Genomic DNA, 18,079 nt, shown 5'->3' with positions numbered 1-18,079 from the left:
AGGCTTCAGCTGGAGGGGGTTGAGGACCCCTGCCAGCAAAACCAGGGGCCCAGAGGAAATTTGGGGGGCCCAGACCCCCACGGCCCCACATAGCTATGCCACTGTGGGAGAGATGGGCAGAGGCTGAGATTGGTTGGGGTGGGTAGGAGGAGAGTGTGTAGTGGAAAAGGGAGTGTGTGGGGGAGGGGTTGGAGATTTGAGGCATGTAAAGAGCATGTAGGGGGAAATGGGCTGGGGAAGAGAAAGAATCAAGTCAAATTCACTGCCCTAGCAGTAGTAAGACAGTCTCACAGGTGCTGTGGTGACCACGGCAAAGGCATCCTTAGCGAGTCTCTTCCAATGCAGTGAAATCTGTATAATTAAGATGAAGGCTTTCTCCTCAGCGTTGTCTCCCTCATGCTGTCTTTCCCCACATGCACTCTCTCCATCTTCCCTCAGCCCATTTCTATCATACTCCAGCAATTGGAAGCACAGTCACTGCTGGACAGATTTCTACGGTCTGTGCCCTGATCAAGGCTGGACAGATTTGGATGGGCTGAAGTGGGGCTTTGATGACAACTTCAGTAGTTGGAGAACCAGACCAGTGCCAGGCAGACTTCTACGGTCTGTGCCCTGAAAATGGCAAGGACAAATCAAGATCAAGAATACATATGTAGTATCACATCATACCTTATGCTATGAATTTTATCTTGTTGGGCAGACTGAATAGACTGTACAGGTCTTTATCTGCCATCATCTACTGTGTTACCATGTTACTCTTTCTCTTCCAATTCACATTGGAAGAGACTGCACTGGAAGAGAAAGAGGGAAACGGACTGAGTAGCAGATAGAGAGAGAGAGGGCATGTGGGGATGACAGAAAGAGGAAGACAGACAATGCAGAGGCGAAAGACTTCATTTTAATTACACAGGTTTGTCTAAGTGCGCCTGAACAACTAGGCTAGCTGTCTCTTTGAAGAAGGACCCAGGGCACCTGTCACTTTGTTCAGCTATGTTTTTGGCTCTCACATTAAAGCTGCTAAGCCAAAACTGTCCCTGTTTGAAAAATAATAAAGAAAAATGAAGGCAGATAAAGACTATCCAGCTTATAATCGAAAGAGAAAAACGCCTATATTGCGACCCAAATCGGGAGATGGGCGTCTTTCTCCCGTGGGTGCCCAAATCGGTATAATTAAAAGCCGATTTTGGGCGTTTCCAACTGCAATCCGTCGCGGAAACGGGTAAAGTTGATGGGGGCGTGTCGGAGGCGTGGTGAAGGCGGAACTGGGGCGTGGTTATCGGCCGAGGAGAGATGGGCGTCTTTAGCTGATAATCGAAAAAAAAGGCGTTTTTACCGCGATTTTGGGTCACTTTTTTTGGACCCTTTTTTTCATGAACAGGTCCCAAAAAAGTGCCCCAACTGACCAGATGACCACCGGAGGGAATCGGGGATGAACTCCCCGGACTCCCCCAATGGTCACTAACCCCCTCCCACCAAAAAAATCCCACTTTACAAACTTTTTTTCCAGCCTATATGCCAGCCTCAAATGCCGTACCCACCTCCATGACAGCAGAATGTGTTCTATCCTGTGACAGTATTTCCCTGGTTCTGATGTGGGTCTCGGGTGAGTGTGACACCTTTTCTGTTAAGGGCACTGCAGAGTCACATCAGCAATGCATTGTGGTGGGTGTAGGGTATTGGGCTCCGTGATTCCACTAGCTTGTGGCAAATGCTCACGATGTTGGTAGTTGGTAGGCTCTACTCCCATGGTGCTTTCCCCTCTGCTTACTGGGTCAGAGTGTGCCCTGTTTTGTTTCCGGTAGTCCATGAGGTAGTGGCCATTTTTGTAAGCCAGTTTTAGATCCCTTTCACATGTTAGCCACGCTACAGAACTTAGTTCTTACCTTGAATGTGGCTGAAAGAGGGCATTGTACAGCATTCTGCCAGCTCTGACCTACTGCTCATCTCAGTACCAGGGAGACTCGTTGCCAGTGGGGCACAACCTCTGATCTGCAGTTAACTGTGAGTAAGCGTGCTTATTCCAATAAAGGACGTTTTCGGAGAGATTAGTCTTCAGGTGTCAACTGGTGTGCCAATGTTATATAGCAGCAACAAGTCCTAGAGACCTGCGTGTATGCAGGTCCCTGGAGCACTTTTAGTGGGTACCGCAGTGCACTTCAGCCAGGCGGACCCAGGCCCATCCCCCCCTACCTGTAACACTTGTTCTGGTAAATGGGAGGCCTCCAAAACCCACTGTACCCACATGTAGGTGCCCCCTTCACCCCTAAGAGCTATAGTAGTGTTGTACATTTGTGGGTAGTGGGTTTTGGGGGAGGGGTTGGGGGCTCAGCACCCGTGGTAAGGGAGCTATGCATGTGGGAGCGTTGTCTGAAGTCCACCGCACTAACCTCTAGGGTGCCCAGTTGGTGTCCTGGCATGTCAGGGGGGCGAGTGTACTACGAATCGCGGCCCCTCCCACAACCAAATGGCTCGTTTGGTTTTTTTAGTGATAATGGAAACTAAAAATGCCCAGCTCAAAAACGTCCATTTTTTTTTTTGAAAATACGGTCTGTCCCGCCTCTTCACGTACCCGTTTTCGGACATAGATGCCCCTGGAGATAGGCGTTCGCGTTCAGTTATGCCCCTCTATATGGCCTATCCAATCTGCCCCTCTATGCCATCTACTGTCCCTTGCTTTCCCTTAGAGATCCCATGTAGTTATCCCAAGCTTTTTTGAATTCACGTCAGTCTTCATCACCACCTTGACAAGGAGGTCATTACACAAATTCATCACCCTTTCCATTAATCCTTAGATTACTCCTGAGTCTGTCCCCTTTCACCTTCATGCTATGCCCCTTATTCCAGAGCTTCCTATCAATTGAAAAAGACTTGCCTCCTTTGTATTTATGCCATGCAGGTATTTAATTGTCTCTGTTATAGCTAATAATGAAGATCACTGCCGTAGGTCACACCTGGAGTTTGGCATGTTCTCTCCTTATGATGCATTCTGGTCCCTGTAGTGATGATTTTACATAGGATGGATGAGAAACTGCACATCCCACAATGCCTCAGGCATGACATCAATAAAACCAGAGCTGCCAATTACGCATTCCAGGAGGGAAACTTTTTGGCTGGTCCCTGGATTTCTGCCAATCTCATCCTGGTGCATTATCCACCTTATAATTTAAAGAGAAAAACGCCTAGATTTCGACCCAAATCGGGAGATAGACGTTTATCTCACAAAAACGAATAAATCGGTATAATGGAAAGCCGATTTTGGACGTTTTCAACTGCACTCCATCGCGGAAGCGTACAAAGTTGACGGGGGTGTGTCGGAGGCGTGGCGAAGGTGGAACTGGGGCGTGGTTATCGGCCTAGGAGAGATGGGCGCCTTTCGCCGATAATGGAAAAAAAGTATGCGTTTGTAGCTAGAATTTAGGGTACTTTTCCTGGACCCTGTTTTTTCACGAATAAGGCCCCAAAAAGTGCCCTAAATGACCAGATTGCCCCCAGAGGGAATCGGGGATGACCTCCCCTGACTCCCCCAGTGGTCACTAACCCCCTCCCACCACAAAAAATGATGTTTCACAACTTTTTATTTTTACCCTCAAATGTCATACCCACCTCCCTGGCAGCAGTATGCAGGTCCCTGGAGCAGTTGTTAGGGGGTGCAGTGGACTTCAGGCAGGTGGACCCAGGCCCATCCCCCCCCTACCTGTTACAATTGTGCTGCTTAATGCTTAGTCGTCCAAACCCACTGTACCCACATGTAGGTGCCCCCCTTCGCCCCTTAGGGCTATAGTAATGGTGTAGACTTGTGGGCAGTGGGTTTTGAGGGGGATTTGGGGGGCTCAACACACAAGGGAAGGGTGCTATGCACCTGGGAGCTCTTTTACCTTTTTTTTTTGTTTTTGTAAAAGTGCCTCCTAGGGTGCCCGGTTGGTGTCCTGGCATGTGAGGGGGACCAGTGCACTACGAATCCTGGCCCCTCCCACGAACAAATGCCTTGGATTTATTCGTTTTTGAGCTGGGCGCTTTCATTTTCCATTATCACTGAAAAACAAAAACGCCCAGCTCACAAATTGTCGAATAAAACATGGACATCTATTTTTTTCGAAAATACGGTTCGGTCCGCCCCTTCACGGACCCGCTCTCGGAGATAAATGCCCATGGAGATAGACGTTTTCGTTCAATTATGCCCCTCTATGGGACCTATTGCATTGATTTGCAAGGGATAGAATCATGGGATGCTTTGGGATGTACGTTTAAAACCAGGACTGGCCAAAAAGTCACCCTCCTGGAATGGGTAACTTGGCAGCTCTGCAAAACAAACAACAATCACCTTAACTCTCCTGCCAAAAACTGAAGGCTATTAGTTTTGTACCTTCCTCTGCCTAGCATAGCATTGCCCTTTACCTGAGATGCATTCTATAGAATACATTGAGTCTACAAAGAGCAAATGCCTTTGCACTGGGGAAAGAAAATAAATTCCAGCTAACCGGTCAAGCTGTCTTCTAAAGCAAGAGTGGGAACAAAGTATTCAATCAGGTACATCCGTGTTAATCTTCAACAGAAACCGTCTCTTCCTACAGACAGACAGACATAATTTCTACATGTTAGTACAGGTTAAAGACATCCCACTGCTCTTTCTTACATGTCTGAAGAGAGAAGGGTCTGCGGCAGGGCTTCTGAACCTAGCCTCACAGCCAGATGGGTTTTCAGAATATGCAGCAGAGCAATTAGACTGGGTCTGTAATGTAAGCAAACACATCTCATATACATTTCTTGTGGCTATCTAGAAAAACCCATCTTCTGGGGGGCCTCCAGTACAGGTTTAGGGAGTTCTGGTCTACACAGGTTTCTATCTTTCCTTCTCATTCCCTCCTTTCCTCTAATGTCTATCTTCTTTCTGTACCAACAAATATGTATCCCCTCATTCCCTTTGCTTTTCTAATTCTCTCCTCTTTCTATTTCTTTTACACTTCAAACTCCCTCTGCCTCCCTGTATCTCAAGCAGGGCCACCGAGAGAGTGAGCCAAGCCCCGAGCAGGGCTGCCGCCCCCCCCCCCCCCCAGGATCACCACCGCCGCCACCCCCCACACAGAATCATCATCGCCCCTGCCCACCCGAAGTACCTTGGCTGGCCCCACCAGCTGCAGGCGGTGCGGCTCCTTCTCTGCTCAGCATTGCTTGCCCCTGCGGCTGCTTTCCTCAGGTCGCACATGCTCAGTCTCAAAACTGAGCATGCGCGGCCTGAGGTCCCAGCAGCTGCTAGTCAGGCAATGCAAAGGGGGCCCCGGTGCCGGGGTCTCTCTCTCTCTCCTGCTCCTGTCGGGATGTGATCACCCAGGTCACGTCAGGAGCAGGAGAGAGAGAGACTCCGGCGCTGGGCCCCCCTTGGAGGCCCGGGGAATTTTGCCCCCCCTCGGCAGCCCTGATCTCAAGACTTCTCTGTATCATCCTCCCTCCTCCCTCTGTCCAAAGACTTCTCTATATCCCCCTTCCAATTCTCTCTGCTCTTTTAACTCGTTTCTTCCTCTTTCCAAGACGTCTGTATCCCCTTCCCTAATACCTCTTGTCTTCTAACTCTCTCCTCTCCCTCAAAACTTCTCTGTATCCCCCTCCCTAATCCCTCTCCCCTTCCTCCTGCTTTCCCAAGACTTGTTTGTATCCCCCTCCTGATTCTCTCTGCCCTTCTAACTCCCTCCTTCCTCTGTCCCAATTTCCTCTGCTCCTCTAACTCTCTCTTTGTTCCAAGACTTCTCTGTATTCTTCCTCCATCCTGATACTTGTCTTCATGCAGTTCCACCTAAGTTTATTTAGATTTAGCTCATGACGTTTCTTTGGCTATGAATCGTTTCCTGTTGAAACTTTGCCATTTTGGATTTTGTTTGCACGCTTTCTCTTATTATTTTTTTTTGTTGTAATTATGTTTAAATTGTAATCTTTTGTAATCCACCATGAACCATTATTCTTAAGAAAAAGCTGGGTAAAAGTGTCAATTAAATGGTAGCTTAAGGCGAGTTGCATTCAGTATAGTAGGTGTTTCTCTGTCCTTGGAAAACATACACTTTAATTGCCTCATTTACTAAGCCGTGTTAATGCTTTAATGTGATATATTAGTAAATAGGCCCAATTACAACAATGGAGCATGAAATAATGAACATTAGAATGTTAATATCCTCAGGAGCTTAGTCGAGATCGGGGGGGGGGGGGCAGAGCTGGTGAAGGAGGGCAGACTCAAGAAAAATGTCAGGAAGTATTTTTTCACGGAGAGAGTAGTGGATGCTTGGAATGCCCTCCCGCGGGAGGTGGTGGAAATGAAAACGGTAACGGAATTCAAACATGCGTGGGATAAGCATAAAGGAATCCTGTGCCGAAGGAATGGATCCTCAGGAGCTTAGTCAAGATCGGGAGGCGGGGCTGGTGGTTGGGAGGCGGGGATAGTGCTGGGCAGACTTGTATGGTCTGTGCCAGAGCCGGTGGTTGGGAGGCAGGGCTGGTGGTTGGGAGGCGAGGATAGTGCTGGGCAGACTTATACAATCTGTGCCAGAGCCGGTGGTTGGGAGGTGGGGCTGGTGGTTGGGAGGCGGGGATAGTGCTGGGCAGACTTATACGGTCTGAAAAGCACAGGTACAAATCAAAGTAGGGTATACACAAAAAGTAGCAAATATGAGTTATCTTGTTGGGCAGACTGGATGGACCATGCAGTTCTTTTTCTGCCGTCATCTACTATGTTACTATGTTAATACACATCAGTAAATCTAGCCCTAACTTTGTACCTGTGGCAGTGGAGGGAGCAGAAGTGTAGCCAGACCTCAACATTTGGGGGGTCTGGAGTCCAAAGTGTGTGTTGGGGGGGGCATAGTTTGGCCCGCCTCCCTGCCATAACCGCTGCCCCAAAGTGTCACGCATGCTCAGTTTCGCTAAACAGAGCATGAACGTGATGTGAGAGGAAGCAGGGCAAGCAAGGCACAGAGAACAGCGCTGGAGAAAGGCTTCAGCTGGCGGGGGTTGGGGACCCCCACCAACCAAACCAGGGGCCCCAGATTTAATTTGGGGGGGGCCCAGGCCCCCAAGGCTCCCCTTAGCTACGCCATTGGGAGAGACTTGCCCAAGGTCATAGTGAGCCTCTGCTTCCCTGGCTCTCGACCTGCTGCTCTAAGCACCTGGCTACTCCTCCACTCCCTGGTACCCTCTGTACATCTAATGTCCATCCTCCCTGTGTCCCAGGACTTAATTTCAATGTCTCTCTTACCAAGTTTTCAAATGTATTATTTGATATACCGTTTTTTAGAATCCTCTCGAAGTGGATTACAATAAAAATATGAACAACAAAAAATAGTATAACATACGTCATTAAAAACAAGAGACAATAAAGGGAAAAACGAGGAGGGAGAAAAATAAAGAGAAAAATATAAAAGGGATAGGGAGGGGTAGGAAGGGCAGAACTGATGCTAACATCCTCTAGCTCCAGTCCAATCGAGATGTGAAAAAGTCAATTAGGGGCCATAGGCCTTGGGGAAAAGAAGAGTCTTGAGTTCAGCCTTGAACCCAACTAGGGAATTGTCTAGCAGCAGTCCTAGGGGTAATCCATTCCACAAAATAGGACCTATTGCACTAAAGAGGTACTGTCAAAAAGTTGGAAGGTGGACAGCTTGGATTGCAAAACTTGCAAAAGATTTTCTCTGCTCTTTTAACCTCTGTTGCCAGTCCCATCACATAATCCTGTTCAAGATAGCTGTTCTCCATTGCTTCTCCCTGTTCCAGTGTATGTCTGCCCAGCCCAACTATCACTCTTTGTCTAGATGCCACTATGAGACATAGGAGGCAGCTCTGCATGCTATGGTTGCTTGAGCACCTTCAATATTGAACAAAGTCTTGGACTGTGTCCAGACAGAGGTGATTTCTGTTGGATTTAGCAACTCCAATAATTTAGATAAATTGGCTCCTATGCTACAAGACCCTTCTTCCCCTGTATGTGATTAACCCCAATCTGCCTCTTAGGTATATTATACAATTTCAGAGTGCGTTTATAAGCAATAGTACTCCATGAAGGCTTTGGTTTCACATTTTTCTGGACAACACAAGTGCACATCAAACATAAACAGACTCCAAACATGAAAACCTGCTGGGTGGAAGGGAAGGGGCAGGAACCAGCTGCTCTTGCAGTGACTCAGTGTTTCACAGAGCTACAAATTCTTGGCCCTGCCAAGTCACCTGCTCCACATCCTGTCCGTCTCAGAGCTGATATCTCCAGAGAGAGAACAGTTTGCTAAGAGTACCTCCGCTGCTTCTCCTGTCCAGTGTGGCTTCGTCCACATGAGATGCAGAACTGACTAGAACTTCATTTCAAACAACTTGGTTTTCTTGAATACTATATAAAAAAAATATAACAAAACACAGTTACCTTCAGAGTGTATTTGAGAGGAAATTGCATTCTATGGACGGGAACTGAGTGTTTGAAAAGTTTCATCTTGAACACTTACAGGTGTTGAGGTGGGTAGAAGAATCACCCCTTACCACCCTATGGCAACGCACTATATGCCGGCTGCAAAGAACAAATAATCAGGAAACTTCAGATAGCCCAGAACACTGCAGCTAGACTCATATTTGGCAAACCTAAATTTGAAAGTGCCAAACCCTTACGAGAAAAATTAAACTGGCTTCCACTTAAGGAACGCATCACGTTCAAAATATGTTCACTAGTTCACAAAATTATCCATGGAGACGCACCAGCTTACATGTCTGACCTAATAGACTTACCACCTAGGAATGCCAGAAGATCATCCTGCACATTCCTTGATCTGCACTTCCCCAGTTGTAAAGGAATGAAATACAAACTAATGCACGCATCAAACTTCACCTACTTGAGCACACAGTTATGGAACGCACTGCCGCGCAACTTGAAATCGACCTACGAAAGAACGAACTTCCGCATACTACTGAAGACCCATCTCTTTGAAAGAGCATACCAAAAAGACCAACCCAAGTGAACCTACACTACACAACTCGCCTATTTAATCTCAGAACTGTTTCTTAAAATCTGCTTGTATACTACTACTTTGTTTTTATCATCATACTAACAAGATCATGCAATACTAAATGTTTATGATACTAACACTTTTCCACTACTCATGATGTATTGTAAGCCACTTTGAGCCTGCAAAGAGGTGGGATAAGGTGCGATACAAATGCAACAAATAAATAAATAAAAATAAAAATGGTGCCTTAAGCAGTGTTGCCAAATGGCAAAATATTTCCAGCCCCAAACCAGCCCAACATTAATATAAATATTAATGAGGTCAATATGAATATTAATGAAGTCAATATACATATCAATATTATATTAAATATTAAATTATAAATAAATCATAGTATATAAATAAATATTAATAAAGTAACCACAATCATAAACATACCCCCCCCCCATGAAGAAAAGAACTTACTGAAGTCACCGCACATGGTAGACTGAAGAGGTAGAGAGTGACTCTGTGTGAGACTCTGAAAGGCTTCCCGCTGCCACGCAGGCATGTTCAGGCATTTAAAAGAAGCCGGCAGCCCACCTTCGTGGGGCTTCTATTGGTCCGTGAGAAAAAACAGCCAACCCGCAGCAGCAGCAGCAAAAAGCCGCCCAATATTCCGCGACCCATGGCTTTTCGAAGAAAACCCCGGTTGTCACGTGAAACCCGCCCAATTGTGCGGTCGAACCACAGAATTGGCCGCTTTGGCCTTAAGCTGGGTAATAGCAAAGGATCCAGAAACAGAAAGTAAATGTCCTTAACATGGGGAAAGTGGGGAGTAAGGACAAAAAGATTTAGAATTAAACATTGCTTGGTGTGTACTCAACATGTTACACTTTGCTCACCCTGTGGATAGGTCAGGGATTTAATCTAAGAACTTCTTGAAGGTTCTGTAGGCTGTTCTTAGTAAGGTATGTATTTAAAGTTACAAAACAGAGACTAGCACTTCACATGAAAGTCAGGATCACCTCTTATTTTCTTTCTAATTTACATTTCATACTTGAAAGATGAATGTGTAGAAAGGTTATATTTTCTTTAGAAGCCCAGCTTTTTCTTTTTGAACTTCTGTTCCTCATTTTAACTCCCGGTAACTGCTGTCTGCCCAAGATGCCCAGGCTATGATTGAAGAGAGGCGCAGTGCCCCATCGGTGCACGGAGCCGCAGATAACATGGCGCCGTGCACCGAGGGGCATGCGCGTTCGCGCCAGCGAGGGTGCCATGGAAGCAGGGTGGGCTCGTTCCCGCCGCCAAAGGGCACCCCGCTGGTAGGGGAGGAGAATAAACGGGGTTTAAAAACCCTAGGGCGGAGCCTGGACGACCTTTTCTCGCGTCCGGGCTCCACAAAGATATCAAAGCCAGCTAGTGGGTATCACTGTTGTGTGATGTCTGGTGGTCTCTAGATCTGGGGAGTTTGTATAAAACCTAATGTGCAGCTGCTTGGGCTGGATTCATCCTAGGTCTCTCTTGTACAACACAGTGTCTGACCCAATTTTCTGCTTGGCAGCTCTAAGGCAAAGATTCACATTGGGCTCCCCCTGCAATACCCCAGAAATGCCCCTTTACACCTATGATTCTGACTGCAGAAGGGAAGCAGTAGGTAAACACTGCTATCTAACTCACCTATTTACAAAGCCGTGCGGCAGTGCCGAAGCAACCCTTTCAAAGTGAATGGGATGTGTCGGCATTACCACACTGGCAGCCGCCAGTGCAGCTTTGTAAACAGGAGGGTAACTCCTCTTGTCCACTGGAGGCCAATGCACTGGAGTAGGAGGAATAGACAGACCTCTGAAGACAGTGGTGGTACCTGGAGTACCTTAATGGTTAGAGCAATTGGCTAAGAACCAGGGGAACACATTCAAATCCCACTGCAGCAACTGTGATCTCAGGTGAGTCACATACCCCCCCCCCCCCCCCACCATTGCCTCAAATATAAATTTAGATTGTGAGCCAGGGGCGTAGCCAGACTTTGGCGGGAGGGGGGTCCAGAGCCTGAGGTGAGGGGGCACATTTTAGCCCTCCCGGCGCCGCCGACCCCCCCACCATTGCCAACCCCCACCCACCACCACCACCAACTTTGACCCCTCCCCCTGCCGACGACCCTCTCGACCCCCCTCCCGCCACCATCCTTCCCCCACTGTCACCTACCTTTGCTGGCGGGGGACCCCAACCCCCTCCAGCCGAGGTCCTCTTCTTTCTTCGTTCTGTTTCTGAGTCTGACGTGTCTCTCTCTCTCTCTCTCTCTCTCTCTCTCTCTCTCTCTTTCTCCTGACGGGACTCGGGTGATCGCGTCCCGACAGGAGCAGGAGAGAGAAAACTCTGGTGCTGGGCCCCCTTTGGAGGCTGGGGAGGAGCAGACACAGCAGGACTTCAGGCCAGGGCCTCTGGTTTGGCTGGCGGGGGTCCCCCCCCAAGCCTCGCCAGCAGAAGAGGTCTTCCTCCAGCACTGCTCTTCACTCTGCTGCATTGCCTGCCAAGCGTCTGCTTTTCCCTTTGAAACCGAGCATGTGCGGCATGAGAGAAAAAGCAGCCACAGGGGCAGGACATGTGGCAGAGTGAAGAGCAGCGCTGGAGGAAGACCTCTTCTGCTGTCAGGGCTTGGGATCCCCGCCAGCCAAGGTATGTGCAGTTGCGGCAGCAGGGGGGGCAGTGATTATGTGAGGGCGGCAGCAGCGGTGATCCTTGGTTGGTGGGGGTCGACGGCCCTGCCCCCAGGCTGGGCTCAGTCTCTTGGCGGCCCTGGTTGGCGGTGATATTTAGTGTCACTATCCAGGTAACTGCTACTGAATGTTGATGGCAGGCCAGCTCAGCAGGGTTTAACTAGGCAGGAGCTTCTCTTGACCAGTTAAACCCTAAACAAAATGAAAACTAAGGGGGTCTTTTGCAAAGCAGCAGTAAGTCCACCGCTCGCTAATCCGGAACTTCTGCTGGCCCAACGTGGCTAGAGCATGCACCATTTCCAGCGTGCCTGAAATTTTTTTTCTGTAGCGCAGAGCTAGCCTGGCAGTAATCGGGCATTGCCGTGTGCTACCCAGTTACTGCCGGGTTACCGTGGGAGCCCTTACCACCACCTCAATGGGTAGCGGAACGTGCTTCCCGCCGCATGGTCGTGTGTTAAGGGTTATCATACCACATGGCCACGTGGAGGGGGGGGTATTTTACTTGCTCAAGTAAAAAGGGCTCTGGTGTGTGGGAAAAACAGCTCCCACCACTACCGCAGGGCCCTTTTTCCCACAGCTTAGTAAAAGGATCCTTCAGTAAATCAGGGGGGTGCTGCTTTACTGCTCATCATCAGATCTGCCACTGCTTCCCACCCAGGAACTTGTAGTTTTGCCGTTATATTTTTTGTTTAATGAAATCAAGTCTCTGCACAGTGTGGGAAAACTCCTCAAGTGGATCACGATGTTCAGATTAATCTGGGTCATTTAGAGGGCTCCTTGGGATGTTTTCTATTCTTGCTCTTTGAGTGCTCATTTGCTTTCTTCAGTGATGACCAAGACTTCCCCATCTTTTTAATGTTTTCCAGTGGTTCCTCTATTTCTTCATGGTGAAATGCACCATCAGCCTGTCCACTGGAGTTCTCCTGGTTCTTATCGTGGCCTTCCACACCAAGGAAATCCAGGTGAGTCCCCCATGCATCCAGATTCCTTAAAGGAAGGATCCTGTCCTCTCAAACTTTTTCACCTATGCTTCAGAATCTGAAATTTAAAAAGAAAAGAATCAACCAGCTTCACCTTAGAAAACAACATTCACCTATTCTTTGCCTTTGGAAACAAATCTTTACTAAATAAAACCCAAAGTGCCAGATTTAAGGATCATGCAAATCCTCCTTCTCCCCCATCCAAGGTCAGGTCACTGGTTCAGGTCTGACACGGTGTGCTTTCTACCCTTCCCAGCAGCTTTGAGAGGAGCAAAATATCCACTGGAAAATAAAAACAATAAACCAAAGTCTAAGAACTGGGCAAAAAGTCCCACAGCACTATTGTGCTAACATTTGTTTTCTCCCCTCTTCCCTCCCCCCCTCCAAGAATTTTTCCCCCCTTTCTTGAAGCTGTGGGAACTGGAACCTAGGGGAGAAGAGAAACTACGTCAAAAGTGTACCAGCCTGTTGGGCTGTGGGCTTTTTTTTTTTTTGCCCAATCCTTAAACCTGGCCCGAGAAGAGAGAGTTTAAGAAACCAAAGGAAAAATTACTCATCAATCATTCTCCCTCTGCTTCATGTGCCAAATACCGTTTTAACGTTTCATATCCGTCTAGCTTACTGAGCAAATAAAGCCCATGGGTGTGTGTGCAAGAGGTTTGGCTAGAGAAAGCCCGCAATGGCAGTCCCTCCTGCACATGCAGCTTGATATTACAGAGAGCAAATATTGTAGCTGTCTCAACAAATCCACCACAATGCAGATACCACAACACCAAAAGGCAAAATCTGCCCAGTGCACTATATTCGAACCACATTTGGAACCAGGGACCCCTGCAGTCCCCAGCATAGGAAGACTCGGAGCAGCATAGTAATTTACAGCTGGAAAAGGCAATCTGGCTCCCCTAGTTTTCCTGTTCACATTGCTATTATTTTGTCCACACTGGATGGAAGGAAAAGCTCTCACTCCATGCTAGGACAGGGAGATCTCTAACCACATGGTCTCCCTCTTTTTTCCTCTCTCTTGTCTCCCTGCTTTATCTGACACTTTTTCTCTTTGTTAATGTTCATTCTCTCTCTGTATTACTCTCCCCTGTGTGTATGTATCTTTCTTCTCTTTCTCACATTTCATTCTGATTTTTTTCTTCTTTCTCCCCCTTCCCCGCTTCTCTTGTTTTTCCATTTTTCTTGTGCTTTTTCATTGTCTCTTTATTTTCTCTCCCCTTCCCTTCAGTCTCTCTCCTTGTTTCTGCACCCCTTGTTCTCTGTGAAAAAAACAGTAGCATAAATTAGCTGCCCAGTTGCCACTGAATTGGAGTTGTTAGATTGAGGCAAATGCCTCCGGGCCCCACCTTTGGCTGGCGACTGTGCCAGGCAGATAGTATGACTATCAGAGATTCCTTTCAGCTCTCCTTATCTCTTTCCAGAGAAGCAGCACATACTCTCAACTTCCTGTTACACTAATTTATTGAAGATTAGCAGAGTCTTTTAAAAGTCTTGTTTTGTAAGATGGAGAAGTGTCTCCTACACCTACACTGTGACTCTTTGAAGGAGCCATGGCATTAAATCAGGAACTCGGGTTCAGCCGCTTTATGTTGCTTCAAAGTTATCAGCCATTGCTCCATACAGAAGCTTCTTAGTGACAGTGCATTAGCAAGTCCCTAACAACTCATTTTCAGCCTTGAATTATATCCCATCAATCAGAAAATGAGTTGTATTTATTTATTTATTTATTTATTTGTTGCATTTGTACCCCACATTTTCCCACCTATCCTATGGAGCTTAATATTTTTGAAGTTTTCAAGGGACTTTAGGCACTTGCAACTCCTTATTCAGTGCGATCCTAGGTCAGGGATGTCCAAAGCTCAGGGCTGCAAATGGGTCAGGTTTTCAAATATTCCTAGTGAATATGCATGATGTGAGATTATCTGTACACTACAAAGGTTAGATGCATGCAAATCTGTCTCATCTATATTCATTAGGCATGGACTGAAACTCTGCTGTTTAGGCCCTCAAGAACTGAACTTGGACAACCCTCTCCTAGGCATTAACCACAAACCCATCAATAATACCTGGGAGTCAACGGCACCCAACTGGACATGTTGCCTTAACAAGCTGAGACAGTCCTGGTTTGACTCCATTATACCAACAGGAGTAAAATCCAAGACTGACTCACCCTGTCCAGCCAACATGGAGTCAACTGGAGCACTGTTTTGAGGTTTGGTATGTCTGATTTCTCACCCTCACCTTTCTGTTTTGATCTGATGGTAGCTTTTCATGGTGGACAACTCGCTGGATGACTGGCGGATTGCTGTAAGCGCCAGAAAGTTGGCTTGGATTCTGTTAGAGCTGGTGGCGTGTGCAGTTCATCCATTCCCTGCAGAGAAGACTTGCTCTACTGAACCCGTTGGGGACATGATGTCAGAACATTCTGCTTTCCTCTCTGACATAGATGTGGTCCTCTCAATCTTGATGTTCTTACGGATCTACCTGCTGCCTCGGACTGTCCTACTCTACAGCCGTGTGCTGGTGGATGCTTCCTACAGAAGCATTGGCTCCCTCAACAAGATTAAGTTCCAGTATCATTTTGTGATGAAGATCTTGATGAATACCTGTCCGGGACGAGTCCTGCTAATACTAACTGTCGGCCTGTGGGTCATTGCTTCCTGGATCCTCTCTGTCTGTGAACGGTAAGAGGGAAGGATGGGAAGAGTGGAGAACAGAGACATAATCAGCTCCTGGGATGTTATGGGAAAAGGATAGTCTAGAGCAGGGGTTCTCAACCTTTTTTCGTTCCTGTACCTCTTCAACCAATTAATGAAACCCTCATACCCCCTTCCTAAACCATGTGTCCACTAGTGTCTACTGACAGTTACATATATCGCTAAGGCACTCATTTTTGAAGCATATGGATGACTCAAAAGGCCAAAATGGACACCCGTGTGCTTGAAACATCCAAATCCCGATTTTGCAAGGGCAGAATAGGGACGTCCAACACTACAGTACATCCAAATAGCAAGGGTGCATGTTCTGGGCAGGACTAGGGAAGGCCTGAAATATGAACATCCAACAGTGATTTCCACAGGGGAATAAATGTCCATGTCTAAGAAAGACATCCTTATTTAGATCTGTTTCAGGAACATCCAGGTTACAGAAAGGTGCTCTGATTGAGCTGCTCTCCACTGAAGAGATTAAGGCATGACACCTCTATAATGATGATGGATACCTGCAGTCTGCTTTATCCCTACAAATAGGTTCAGAACAGATTAACAAACAGTGCTAATTAATCATTTACAAAAATCCAATGTATTAAACAATAAAAATCACAATAAGAATTTCTGAAACAGATATGCTTTTATCAGCATTTGAAATTTAAAATAATCATAACAACTATGAACATCTACTGGCAATATGTTCCAGAATGTCACTAAGTAGAGGAATTGGCTAGTGGTTACTGCAGTGGACTTTGATCCTGGGGACCTGGGTTCAATTCCCACCACAGCTCCTAGTGACCCTGGGCAAGTCACCTAACCTTCCATTGCCCCAAGTATAAAATATGTACCTGTGTAGAATATGAAAAACAATTTGATTGTAACCACAGAAAGAAAGGCAGTATATCAAGTTCCAGAGTACTAATAAAAACAAATCAGTTGGCGGTAAATGCCGAGATGCCCATTATCTTCCTATGGGTGTTTACTACCAGCTGATTTCTACTGTGAGCTAAAAACGTTACCACAGCTTAGTAAAAGTATTTATAATTAAATGCTACCGCAGCTTAGTAAAAGTACTTATAATTAAACTCTGGAATTCATTGCCAGAGAATGCAGTAAAAGCAGTTAGCTTAGCGGGGTTTTAAAAAGGTTTGGTAGGCTTCCTAAAGGAAAAGTCCATAGACCATTATTAAAATGGACTTGGGGAAAATCCACTGCTTATTTCTAGGATAAGCAGTGTAAAATGTATTGTATTATTTTGGGATCTTGTGCCAGATACTTGTAACCTGGTTTGGCCACTGTTGGAAATAGGATGCTGGGCTTGATGGACCTTCGGTCTGTCCCATTATGGCAATACTTATATACTCATATACCCCTCAAATGTACCTAAATATATGTCACCTGCAAGCCTGAAGGCTACTGACGTGGTGTACATTCAGGTACAGTAGGTATTTTTCTGTTCCTGGACGGCTCACAATTACAAAATCAAAGAGTTAAAGTGGGATTTGATTTACAGTCCACTGCACTAACCACTGGGCTGACCCTCTGCTCTGTAGGGATGTCTGTGTGGCCATTTTCTAAGAATGCTGTTATGCAGATGTCCTTCCCTGTTCAAAATTTGGACGTTTCAGTTTGTAAAATGGATGTCCATGCTGGACATTTCCAGCGCATGGATGTCCATTTCACGTATTTTCAAACAGGCTGAATCCTGTGTCACTAAAATTACAGTAGTGCACACTTATACTACCAATAACTGTCTTAATAACTTCCTTCACTCAGTCTAGAAAGTTTCAATAACTTGCCTCAAATTTCAAGACCTTTCTCCGGGCTCTGTTTGTCCTTTTCTCACACCTCTTGGGGATAGGGGCACCACTGCTTAAGAACCCCAGCTCTAGAATATTGAAGTTTTTTGTAGTGGACCAAGTTTCTAGAATATTATGAAAGGAAAAGAAAAAAGATATTGGGGTGGATTATATAAATGGTGCTCCAAAATGGGCACTGGAAAAGATAGGCGTTTACCCTTGGATTCTATATAGCACACCTAGAGATCTGTGCCAAAATCCAAGCATATTCTATAACAATGCGTGTAACTTAATTGGCTTAACAAGCTAATCAGCATTGATAACAGCTCTTAACAAGCAATAATGAGCACTAATTGGCAATAATTAGAATTTATGCGCACAACTCGCTAAGTGCATTCTGTAACGCAGTGTGCCTATCTTCTAACGTGAGCAGGCAAAAAGAGGTGTGGTTATGGGTGGGGAAATGGATGTTTCATAGGCATTCTGAAATTTACTCGCATAGGTATAGAATATGGCCCAGTGCGCCTAAATCTACGTTCCGGGATTTACACCACATTTTCGTTGGTGTAAATGCATGTGCATAGTTTTAGGCACTGAGATAACTAAAAATATTCTATATATCATGCCTAAATCTAGGTGCTGCTTATAGAATACACTTAGCATTGATTTCCACGCTGATTTTTTACACGCCATATATAGAATCTCCCCCTTAGTGCTGATTCCCAAAAAAAGTGAACTAAAAAATTATAGATTGACCTCAGTATGTCAAAAAACTCTCTTTAGCAAGAGAAAAAGACCTCAGACATTGCAAAGAATGTCTACCATTGGCGGACTACAGTATTTAACTTTCAACGATTGATGTAATCATAGGTCAAAAAACTCCTTGCTAATCTGTGAACTGTATATCTTTTCATATATTTTTATCATATT

The 18,079-nt window shown here is 46.2% G+C and overlaps 1 protein-coding gene across 1 annotated transcript in view; it reads left to right on the top strand.

Moving 5' to 3' along the window:
• The window catches only part of LOC115476784 (intermediate conductance calcium-activated potassium channel protein 4-like), a 73,046-nt gene that overhangs the window by 11,993 nt on the left and 42,974 nt on the right, over positions 1 to 18,079 (top strand). The window contains exons 2-3 of the mRNA XM_030213362.1: positions 12,526 to 12,621; positions 14,908 to 15,326. Coding sequence (XP_030069222.1) covers positions 12,526 to 12,621; positions 14,908 to 15,326 — 515 coding nt within the window. The remainder of the gene's footprint in view (positions 1 to 12,525; positions 12,622 to 14,907; positions 15,327 to 18,079) is intronic.

The sequence above is a fragment of the Microcaecilia unicolor genome, chromosome 8 (genome assembly GCF_901765095.1).
Source record: "Microcaecilia unicolor chromosome 8, aMicUni1.1, whole genome shotgun sequence".
Classification (NCBI taxonomy): Eukaryota; Metazoa; Chordata; class Amphibia; order Gymnophiona; family Siphonopidae; genus Microcaecilia; species Microcaecilia unicolor.
The sequence above is the reverse complement of the archived record's forward strand: the minus strand, read 5'-3'. Positions and strand labels throughout refer to the sequence as shown.